A 12,571-nucleotide genomic window follows, 5' to 3' on the forward strand; every position below is an offset into this window, starting at 1 on the left:
TCAATCCATGGCAAAAGAGTACTGTAAGTTATTATTTTTTCTTAAACTCCGGTACATGTGTCAAAAATCTATATTTTCAAGATGTTTTATTTCCATCTTTAGAATTATGTTTGCTAGTTATTTCTCCAGCAATGTCACACCTAGGTAAACTATTGATCAATGCTAAATGCCAATTAGATGTCTACAAAGCTTCATTGAATTTCTAAAACAACCATTTACAAAAAGACAAATGATGCTTACTTAGAACACCTTTCATCTGATCATCATTCCAGATGAAGACCTGAATGACAACAATCTGTGGCAATTAGTACACTTTAATGGTGGAGGACAAAGTAAGTATTTTGGCTTTTTAGCATCAGTACTTCACTATCATGTTGTCATTACTTTTTCTTCAACCTCTATATGCGTATCAAAGATTATATTGTTGTTCATATTCGAAAAGACAATTAAATGGTGATTATTGAGACCACCTTTTATCTCATCCTCATGAATTCCAATGATGACCCAGGTGATGATGAAATTTCATGTCAAATCTTTTCATGTCATGCTGAGGCGGTCACGCTGTTCATTTTTGAATAAACAGTCAAATACTAAACTGTAAATCTTCGATTTTAATATCTTTGTTATTTTGACTTCTCACACGAAAACATACACCAACGGGTATCTGTTCGAACCGCTAAAAATTGTTTGCTTGCTGTTTGGCATGCGTTCAACATTGATAGGAATGCCATTCAAACAGCTGGGTTCATCTGTTTAGAAAAATATTGAGCTGTTCAAACAACTTCTGCTCTCCGCTTGCAAAATTTTTTTCATCTCTTAGGATGGTAGACATTTTTAATTCAGAATTCAAATTTCAAGTCTTTCGAACAGCAGAGTTTTTCCGTACTGCAAAGGGAATCTGAACAGACACAGCTTTTTGTGACACTTTAGATTTACTATCACACTCTTGCCACAGAGCACCCCTCTTTGTTGGCATATATTTCAGAGGTATTCTCTACAGTTTTCAAGATATTTGTCGTTTACTTTCACTTTTACTAAACAAAAATCAATGAACAAGATGCCAAAACAAAACGTTTTGTAATAAAAGTAATTACAATGATTATATCACAAAATGTTATGAACAAAAAATATAAAATAACCCGGTACTAAATAAATTTATGTACATAAAGAACAATATCAGAACGAGAGAGTTAAGTCAGCATGTTTCAGCTGCTTATTTAAAGTGGGATTTTCTCATTTGATGTGCATTGCTTCCTTCAACATAAGTTGTGGTTTCTTGGGTGCACAATCCACAATGGAAAAGCAGTTCTTATTAGCTAAACACCGACATGCCTGGGATTGCTGCAAATGCTGATATACATGCGAGTTCCTGTCCATGCTCAGGTGCTCATGAATACGTGTCGAGAGATTTCAGCTAGTCTCACCTCTGTAACAGCCACTACATCCTGCACACAAAAACTTGTAGACAGCGTGTGAATGGAGATCAAGAGGAACAGGATCCTTAACAGTAAACATACTACCAACTTTAAAAGAAGAAAAAGCTAACTTAATTTCAATGTTAGTACAATAGCACTGAATGAGTTTGCGTAGCCTTTTCTGTGTTTCTCTAGTGAAGGAGCCTACACAGGGTAACTTTAAATAATAACAATATTTTTTGGAAATTTGTTAGAACTGCATTTCTGTTTTTAGCCATGAGGAAGATTTCTTCGTAATGTCCTTTTTAGCCTGTGCAAATTTCTGTTGCTGCACACTAGCAGGAATGTACTTGTCAACAAGAACTCGGCATGTGACCCTGAAATCTCCTCAGGGTATTATAAGCAGCATGACCTCATGATAATAAACAGTTGAATGAATAGTTGAAGTAGTAGTATTAGCATTAGTTGTAGTAACCATGATATCATGACATATATGATATGACGATGATGATAATAAATTATTATTATTATTATTTTGATATTATTATTACTATTATAATTACCGAAAACTTAAGGAACAACAGAATTTCTGAATTTTTTACCAGATACATGTAAGATTCAAGTTTGTATGGAAAAGTGCTCAATAAAGTTTGCTTAATTTTTTTGAATGAATAGTTGAATGAACAGTTGAATGAACAACTAAAATAAACATTATATGCAGCACATATAATGTCATTTTATATCGAGCCATTTTCTTGACTGTTGGTAATAGACGTCAAGGTTATTTGGGTGGAGCAGGAATGGCAGATCACTTAGGAACCTCCAATCAGATGAAAGTGGGCGGGCGCACTGATATTACTTAGATCACGTGCACTGTTAATTTTGGCCTCCACGCCATTCAACGGCAACGCCAGGCTTAACAGAACTTTCAGGTTTCCCTCCACCTCCCCTGTTCCAGCCAAATACCTTGTGAGTTGATTGTCCATGTGGCGGGTTTTCCTGCCCCACCTTTGCTGAAGGTATCATCAAATGCTTGTTATTTTAAGATAGGATATTTGAGAAAAATAAACGTCACGCTAGTGGCCTTATTTACACCAGAAAGTTGTTTGCTCATGGTGTTTGCTTAACTTACTAAACATGCTTCAGCAAACGAGCACGACAAGAGCAGTCCCCAAACCCTTGCGAGGAGTAAAATGGAACAAGATAAAAAATTGTTTTCAACAGCCAGCAGCTGATTTTGCGAGCAAATCTCAAAATAACAAATGCCAAATCACAAACACTGCGATTTTACTATCGATATTTTGGTAACATGTATCTCTAAAATTCAATTTCTTCTCAAAATCTCAAAACCTTTTAGCCTTACTTTCCCTTCTGGTGCAGTTTTCTTGTTAAATGAGCTTGTAAATGTCGATTTATTTTCTTTAGTGGCCAATTTTGCCAGCATTGTATGATGAATAAGGTTAAGTAAGCTTGTTTTAGGTGCAGCTTTCAAGTGGCATCCGAAGCAAAAATATGGCAGTGCCCAAAGATGCTTTAACTGTTTTCTTAAAGATAAATTATCGATGGACAAAGGGACATTAAACTTAATGTCATACCTTTTTGGCAAGGGGAGATATTTGAGCTCAATATCATCAAATATTTGAAGGTCTAAAAACACAGTCACATGTTTATGTCCATTGATTGACAAGCAGCTGATCAAATAGACTGTCACTTATACCAATGTGTGTACAAAACTTGGTAGCAATCGGTTGAATACAGTTTTTCTGAGAGCTTCATACATTTTGCCTATAGTGAGGCAATTTTCTTGGCAAAAATCTAGTAAAACCAGGGGGGTTGACCTACCTCTCCTCAAAAGATCCTAAACCAAAACCAATGTGTCTTTCTGAGTTTTTGGGTAAACCCTTTATACTGGCTAAGTTTCATTGAAATCGGTGAGATGGCATGTAGCAGACCTGCCTGGTGCACCCATGAACACACTCTTAAGCACCGATGTACCTCCTGCAGAGATGGAAGCAATAGTGGAAATTCAGTTAATGGCAAACTTACTCAGTTGCTACCTACAGCTGTACACCCCTCCTTTCCTGTATATGTCATGCGATTACTTCAAGCCTGTGAAAGTCAAAGTTGGCAGAAACAAAATGGCGAAACACTATGGAGTAATATTCATGTGCCTCAACACAAGACCAGTTCATTGTGAGTTTATCGTTGATCTCACCACTATGGAATTTCTGTAGGTCTTGAGAAGGTTCTTCTCATACCGTGGTTATCCCAAGCTTCCCCTATCCCACAATGGTTCACAAATGGTGGGAACAGAACAAGAATTGTGTCTGACGATAGAGAGATGGGACAACAACCACCTTAAAGAATACTGTGCCAACCGAGCTATGAAGTGGACATTCACAACACCTGGCACCCCACTCCAGAATGGATGTTCAGAGGCCATGGTGAAAACCGTAAAGAAATCACTTGAGAAAGCCATTGGAGATACCATGCTTACACCATTTGAGCCCTACACCTGTCTTCTCGAAGTTGTAAATTTGGTCAATCAGTGCCCCATTGGCAGAATATCAAATGATCCGGATGACAGTCCATACCTGTGCCCTAATGACATCTTACTAGGAAGAGCATCCAACACAGTTCCCCCAGGCCAACTTCATCAAACAGAGAACCCCCCACCATCCATTTGAATTTTTGGGATAGTGCATTCGTTTTGGAAAGTATGGGCTACAGATGTTCTACCACATCTTGTACCTAGGAAGAAATGGCATGCTGAGAGACAAAATGTAGCAGCCAACGACATCGTTATTGTGGCAGACACCAATGCTGTGCATGGAACATGGAAAGTGAGAAGAATTCTTCAAGTCTTTCCAGGAGAAGATGGTTTGGTGCAAAACATGCACGTTAAGACTGCATCAGGAACATACACGCGTCCAGCCACCAACATTTGCAAGATTCATCCTGCTAAACTTCCTGAATAGAATGGGATTTCGCCATTGCGGGGGGGAATGTGACATTACCTTAACCAAGTTGATTTATTTTGTTACAGACGTTTTCAGATTAGTGTTTAACCTTAAGAAAAAATGTGATTGCTAAAGTCCATTTTGGCCCTGTGGTCAAATGGTAAGGTTCGAATGCTTTTGTAAGTTCAATGTAGGCTCAAGATGTTCGGAGACAATGTACGCTTGTTTCTAAGGTTATTTTTATGTGGACAACCTAGGACAACTGTAACTCGTTATTTTGCATTTTGCCTGCAGCCTTACAAGATTTCTCCTTTGTTTTTTAACCTTAAGGTGGAATGGTACCCTAATTTTCGTCAAATTTGGTGAAATTGTGAAAAAAGTTTTTAGTGAGTTTTCATACCTTGAATCATTGCTGATCACTATGAAAGATATTTTTTTGCACAAAGAGTAGACCTTCACTACTTTTTTTAAAGGTTTCTAAGGCACACTGTTTGTTTGCTATGGGCAACCACTTTGTTTACAGCTTGTTTATTGACGATAACGGCCGAAAACAAAAGAAAAGTGCGGTTTTTCTGACTGATATCAACTCCATTATAGATTGGGACATTCTGTGCTAGCATACATGAGTAGGGGAAGCTTTTCCGTGAAAGCCTGGAGCGGAAAGCTTGTTTTGTTGAGTCCTCCATTGTCATCAGCCGTTTATATCTCTCGCAGAAGATCAGAAATTTGCTCATTTTAGAAATTGTTTAGGTCAAAATCGTTCTTATTTTGCGTAATGCCAAAGCAACATGCTGTAAGACGTCCAAAACAAAAATTTTTGGGCAATCAGTTCACAAAATCGAGCAGAAAGACAGCCGAGAGTGTGGTGAGCAAAGAACCATGTACTTCGACCGACGCTAACGGGATACCAGAGATACAGAAGATATTGCCTCAGTGTCTTCCAAAAAGGCTGAAAAGCTCTTCCCAGAGTCTGCCGATGAGCAAAAGGGGAAAGAATCCAGCAAGGATGGAGTCAAGGATTCCTCCATTACCGGATATAGGTTGGTGGATATGGAGATTCTTAGCAGTGTGTTTTCGTCGCTGCAGTGTGCTGATTGTGAATCTTTCAGTTTGACACTAACCGAGAATCACTTCAAAACAAGTGGTTGTGCCCCCTGTCTGCGGATTTTTTGCGAAAACTGTGGCTGGAGAAGTGAGTTCCACTCATCAAGGAAGCAGACGCAGAGCTTTGAGGTAAATAGACGCCTTGTTTATACAATGACATCGCTGGGAAAAGGGCATGGAGGTGCCAAGAAATTTTGCACTCTAATGAACATGCCACCACCCTCAGCGGCAAAGCCATTCAAAAAGAGTAGCAACACCATAACTAAAACAATCAAAACAATTGCAAAAGAGTGTCAGATGCTGCTGCTGAAATTAGAAGTGCACAGAATGCCGAAAATAATGACATAGTCAACTGTCCTGTGTCATGTGATGGCACTTGGCAGAAGCGTGGATTTTCCTCGCAAAATGGATGTGTTGCTGTGATTTCCATCGACAGTGGCAAGGTTTTAGATGTAGAGGCTATGTCAAAAGCCTGTAAGCAGTGTCAACTCCATTCTCACCTTGATAAGGACAGTGTGGAGTACCAGTTGTGGAGAGCAGATCACAACAACTGCACTGCAAACTTCCAAGGATCTGCACCAGCCATGGAGCCTGAAGGGACTAAGCGCATATTTAGACGTTCAATAGAAACTCACAAACTGAGATATTCAGAACTCTATGGAGATGGTGACAGTAAAAGTCACAAGCAAGTTAAAGATGTTTATTCAGATGCTGGAATTGAAGTGACCAAACAGGAGTGTATTGGACATGTGCAAAAGAGAGTTGGAACAGCGTTGAGGAAGTTGAAGAAGGAAACACCTGGGCTGGGAGGAAAAGGCAGATTAACTGATGCAATGATAGACAAATTGCAAAATTATTATGTTATTGCAATTCGGAGCAATGTAGGAAACTTCGAGGGAATGAAGCAAGGGGTCCTAGCAAGCCTATTCCATTGTGCCTCCAATCAGTCATGCAAACTCCATGATTACTGTCCCATTGGACCTGACAGCTGGTGTGGGTACCAGCGTGATAAGGCTAGCTATAAACATGGTCCTGGCCTTCCCCTGGCTGTCATAGCTAAGGTTTAGCCAGTTTACCAAAGACTCAGCGAAGATGGTCTCCTTCAGAAATGTCTCCATGGAAAAACACAAAACCGAAATGAAATTTTAAATGGCATGGTCTGGCCACGGGTCCCCAAAGAAGTGTTTGTTGGCAAAGATGTGCTGGAATTTGGCCTCTTTGATGCTGTTTCCCATTTTAATATGGGTGCACAAACTGTTTTACAGCTGTATGAAGCACTTCAAATTCCTTCTGGGAAGTACACTGAAGATGGATGTCAATTCCTGGATGCAGAACGTACTTACAAGGCGGTGTACAAAGACCAAGAACATAATAAGAAGCAAAGAAGGGTACTGAGAGCAAAGAAAAAGAGAAAGGAAGACAAAAATCAACACACAGAAGGAGTTACTTATGCTGCTAGACAGTTTTAGTGTTTTACTGCAGTTGACAGTTATGGTATAGCTTGCAAAAACTATACTTAAACTTTAACTCTCTTTTTCTCGTGTATTAGATATTGACTGTAGGTACTTCGGCTTTACACTTCTCCTTGGAAAAGTATTCAACATAAGGCATTCATTTTTGCTGTAGACTTTAATCAATAGTGCTTCTGTGATATGAACCTAAATGAAGTCATGCCGTTTAATTTGTCATGCATTGTTTGGCCAATGTTGTTAATAGGTGTGGTCCAGAATTAATTACATTCCCTTGCACATTGTAAATTAAGGGCAAAAAGGCTTAAGCTGATGAGGTTTTAGGTTCATATCACAGGTCTATGTATGTTAAACATACGCTGAAAATTTCAGAATCAAATGTTTCTTTGGTAAGGAGATATAGCTGTTGGCATGGAGGATATAAAACAAAGGTTTTGAGGGTGTGGCACAGTTGCCATGGTAACTATTTACGTGATAATTGGTGTCAAACAATTTCTCTCGTTGAACTTAATAACATGACATTAAAGACAATTTGTTGAAACTTAATGCAAAAATTTCTACGTTTGAGGGTACCATTCCATCTTAAACATTTACACTTTGTAGTATTTTCATAGCTACAGATTGTTCGTAATTAAATACTGAATCCAAGCTCTGTCCAATTGTTTGGTTTGGTTTGTTTGGCTCAGCGAAACAGAGATATAATGACACTATATGATATTAAGTGATATAATGCCTGCATAACGGGGCTAAAACTGTAAAGCAGATCTAAAAAGTAAAAGATATTAATCTAAGAGCTTTGACTACCATTTTACAGGAAGAAACTTCAGATTTTCAGGAAAGACAGAGTAAAGAAAACCAAGACTTGCTGGTAGTAATGCAAGAATTGTTAGTATTGTAATTACTGTAAGCATTGTACATTGTTTTATTAAATAAATTTAAAAAGAGACAGAAAGGGGCAGTCAAGCGGAAGAACATGATGGTAACAAGATTGACAAGTGAATGATTTCACGGAAAAATTTGGAAAAGTACATGTTAAGTACTTGGTGATGTGTTTTGGTTTCAAGAACATAAACTTTTTCGTTTCATGTAACTTTGTAAAAACTGTTTGTTGGGCATTTGATGTTAGCCTCCCTGTCTGCACGAATGGTGCCTTTCACTCCACTTAGTTTCAATCATTTTGGTAGGTTTAAAATATATAAAATAGACCTTAAAGCAGTTTTTCCTTTCTACCACCATTCCAGATGCTACACTAAGTTAATACTTTTTGTCCTTAAACAATTTTGCAGAAAAGGTCTGTGAATTAATGAATAGTTATCTACTCACCTATTTACATAAGAATTCTATTGTGTGATTACAATGTAGCTTGGATGTCCTGTGTCTGCATGCATTCATGAAAAATTTACCTAAAGTGACAAATAATATTGAATAGGCACTTAGTACAATTCACATGAAGAACTGTGGTACTCAGTAAATTTACATCAATTTTTACAGCTTTTAATTTCCTTTATCTGAAGGTCACAGGATATAAAATTTTCAAAAACTGCATGTGCTTTTATTACCGGCAGAAACTGACATCAGCATGAAGCTATTGTCTTTGGAGAACTTACAAGTTGTTAATTTTTTTTGCTGTTCCGGCAAGTTGCCTCAGGTAGCTCCCAAAACAGACAACGAAGAAATTAAATGTCATTGATATTCATAACTGCATTTTCAAACAAACAGCACAACAAAAAGAATCAAACGAGAGTAACAAAGGAGAAGAGAAGTAGAAAGAGAAGGTAGAAGAGGAGTAAAAAAAGAAAGAGGATAATGATGTTTTTCTTGAATAAAGATTGTTGTGCATTTGATGTTGGCCTTCCTGTTTGCACGATTGGTTCCTTTCAATTCACTTACTTAGTTTCAGTCATTGTGGTAGGTTAAAAAATAAATAAAATAGACCTTAAAGCGGTTTTCTTCAGTTGTAACAACATTCCATATGCTACAGTAAATACAATAGTTATTTATCCTGAAACGATTTTGCAGACTCAAGAGAAAGATGTAAGGTCTGCTAGGAGAGCAAGGGTGAACATAGAGCCAGTGCTGGGAAATGTGATTTGTGTTAGGTTCCAAAACGGGACACAGGAAAGGAGATTTGAAATGGGAGCTCATTTCTAGATGAGAAGCTGCAGTAACTAAAATTGACTTATGCTGTGTTTACATTTGAGCTTTTACCAAGGTAAACAGTTACTAAGGTCAAGTTACTTAACCTTGGTACATTCATCCAGTGTTTATACCGGCTCAAATAACTCAAGTTGATCTTTCAACATTCGCGAGCGCTGCATTATCAACGTCATGAAATCGAACTTGGACGAGGATCCCACCGCAGTGGAACAGGAGCAAATTTATGTGCCATCGTTTTCATAGGCGAGGACCTCATTCCATAATATTGCGGTGAAAATTCAGCTGCTTGATCATACCCAGAGTATGCATGGATACGTTGTATATGTAGCATCCTCCCTGGTAGCAAAATATATCGACAATAACTACACAGTACAACATAGGATCGAAGTTTGTCTAAAGAAAGTTGTAAATAATACCGAGAATGAAAAATACAATGCTCTTTTTCACGTGACGGATTGTTCGCTGTAACAAGATCGATCCAATCTTTCCACGTTATCTGCCATGATTGCCTAGTCAAAACCGGGAGTCAAAACTGGAAAAGAAACGCTTTGTCGACAATCGCGCAATCTGCTCACCGCGGAAAGTAAAATATTACGCCCCCACAAGCGGATATATCTGTCATCTTGACCTTGGTTACCAACTGTAACCATGCCTGATCACAGCGTAATTACAACTTTTACCTCGGTTAAATTTCTTTTGTTTTTTGCGGCATTTACCAAAGTATCAGTTGGAGTTTACACCCGGAAAATGTTTACCTAGGTAAGTAAACTCTGGTACCTCGGTAAACCGTTCAAGTCTAAACACAGCATTAGTTGTACAGTTGACATAACGTGGAAGTTTGTGACACATGTTTACAAGTGAAAATAATCGATTGTCTCGAGTGTCGACATTCATTTTAAAGGAAACGTTCAATTTAAGTTTTACTGATGTTGACTACTCTATACAGGAGCAACCTCATGACGAGACTAAGTTATTCACCTTGTTCCTTATGTTGTACAGCCGTTTTTATTCTGTATGTTACAGGAAGTCTACGAATGGGCCGGGGCAAACGAACCCTTTCCGCCCTATTTCACCCTGCATAGGGGTAGTGTGCTGGCTTCTCACAAAACAGTACAAAATGATGAAACATTAGATGTCACAGAGCAAGTAAGTAGACAATGAGATTTGCTCAACTTTAAAAGTGGACATTTTTTTAAATTTTACACCACAATCTAGGTATGACAAATATATAGATTCGATTGAGGCCTTGAGCTACTGTACTGTATTTTAATTCCAAGCTTTTACCGTTCTACGGCATCATCAAGGAATGAAAGAAAATGTTCCATAGTGTGTAATATAAAAGTGTTGTAGGTGACACGAATGATAGAATCTATCAGGGACAATGGGTGTAAATATGGTGATGGAGTATACGATAATATGGACAATAGCTAATAGTATAAGTGATAAAGCGGTAACAATAAAAATAAAGCAGTTCAAGATAAAATGACATAAAATAAAGTAAAAGTTCTCCGAGTGCAAGACATTCTTTTGGAAATATACAATAAAATTACTTGTTCTCCACAAGCATTCTTCAAATTGTGTTTCATCATAATTACAGCAAATACCTTGGTAAGGATTTTGATCGAAGAATTTATCCCTAGCACATTTTCCACAAATGGAGAAGTCATTGTTGAACGCATTCTCTCGGTCTAATCCAAGGTCATGAAGGGAAGCGTATTCATTCAAGTGTAATCACAGATCACTTTCTTTTTACAATTAGGGTTTATACACATATCGTTCCACCCCCTTCAAGTGAAGAACTTGGAAATGAACAATGTGTAGTGTTCTCTTTTCTTGGAGCAATTGAACTGGATTATCCTTCCGATACCTTCACACAACATTTTCCTCCCTTTGATAGTAACAGAATAAAAATGATTATAAGCTATAGTGACTACCCATCCCTTTTCTCACTGATCATTTAATTGAAATCATACCTTTTGATCCATCCAATGTCACTACCTTTTGATTGATCCAAGTTCTTTTGTTGAACTTTTAATACAGTTTTTTAACTTTTTGATTTATGCGACGTCGTGTAGCACACATTTTAAGAGTACTGCTCCCTGGTTGTTTCCTCATTATGGAACTTGTAATGGCTGCTCCAGCAACTATCAACTCACAAGCCACACAAATGTATCAAAGTACACCCATGGTGTTTGTAGTTAATACTGTTCCCCCAGAAGAACAAGTACAGACTACGAATGTTGAAACAGAAGAGGAAAAGATGGATTGAAAGTGGTTATATTTGCTGAACCATCAAATGAATTTCTGTTTGGGTCTAATCGCTCATGCTACTACATCGAGATGTGTCAATGAAGTGATCAAGGCTAACGTCCTCGCTCATCTTGAAATATGAAATATGCGTCAATATTCGCCAAGCACCATTTACAGTTCCTCCTGGTTTTGCAAGGGTGGAGTACAAGTTTACAGATGTTCAACTGAGAAATCATCTGGCCTGAAAGAAAAGCCAACAGCTGGAGGAAGCCAACGCATGGTGGTTAGAGTTCTTAGAGGGTGAAATACCTAAGCGAAGAATGAAAAATACTCAATTTCCTAAAGAAGTTGGTGAAAAAGAGGTACCTACAAAAACTAAAAAACGCAAGCATACTTTGAAAACATCAAAGTCACCCAAATCTTCAGTTGCAGCCAAGGAACACAACATGCCCAAAGTGAGACCACTCAAGATTAAAAAAAAACCCAAGCAAAGAAGCCCAAGCAACAACAACTGCAAACACAACAATAGCAGTGGTAACTCAGTCAGACCAGCAGCTAAGCCAGGTAGATTTTCAAGCTTTGCTTCCATTGCGCTCTCCTCACACCTCATCAGCCCATACAAGAGATACGTAGATGATATCTACTTCCAAAAAACCAATGAAGAAAAGGCAGACAAATTCTATTGCACCATGAACAACCTACACCCTAGGCTGAAATTTGAGATTGAGAAACCCACCTCCTCATCAGAAGGCCTCCCCCTATCCCTACTTCACTTCAAAGTTACACTCTCGGAAAACAGTAAAAGCTCCTTTGAGTTCTACAACTGAGTTCTTCTTCCTTCCTAGAAACTCAAAAATTAACTTTATCCGTAATGAACGAAGATGTAGACAACAGAGATGCTCTACCCAAACAACATCCAATAAACATGACCACGTATTTGACAACCTCCTTTGCATCAAGGAATATCCCGAAAACATCATAGAAAAAACTAAACGCCATCACCAACGTGACCAGCAAACTGCAAACACAGAATGGTTGTACTTTAAAATACCATTCATTTTGGACCAATTAGATTACAAAATCACCAGAATCTTCTGCAGAGGCCTCCCAGTATGCGTCGGTCACAAATCCTACATGCTGAGACAAGCCCTCCTAACCACACTCAAAACACATGCATAAGAACAAACTGCCCTATCGCAATCACCAAGCTGTGCCT

General features: G+C 38.2%; 1 protein-coding gene and 1 pseudogene across 1 annotated transcript; both read left to right on the forward strand.

Annotated features, from left to right (window-relative positions):
- The first annotated feature begins 1,871 nt into the window (after positions 1-1,871).
- On the forward strand, positions 1,872-5,069 carry LOC145487142 (uncharacterized). The gene has a single exon (XM_081465865.1). The coding sequence runs from the start codon at positions 3,716-3,718 to the stop codon at positions 4,100-4,102; it is 387 nt and encodes a 128-aa protein (XP_081321991.1). The 5' UTR covers positions 1,872-3,715; the 3' UTR covers positions 4,103-5,069.
- A 252-nt stretch (positions 5,070-5,321) lies between these two features.
- LOC145486289 (uncharacterized) lies at positions 5,322-8,347 on the forward strand (annotated as a pseudogene).
- The last annotated feature ends 4,224 nt before the right edge of the window (positions 8,348-12,571 follow it).

Source organism: Orbicella franksi, chromosome 5 (genome assembly GCF_964199315.1).
Source record: "Orbicella franksi chromosome 5, jaOrbFran1.1, whole genome shotgun sequence".
Classification (NCBI taxonomy): Eukaryota; Metazoa; Cnidaria; class Anthozoa; order Scleractinia; family Merulinidae; genus Orbicella; species Orbicella franksi.

Excerpts from the sequence above, each read along its gene's own strand:
- LOC145487142 (XM_081465865.1), top strand. The coding sequence starts at position 3,716 with ATGGTGGGAACAGAACAAGAATTGTGTCTGACGATAGAGAGATGGGAC.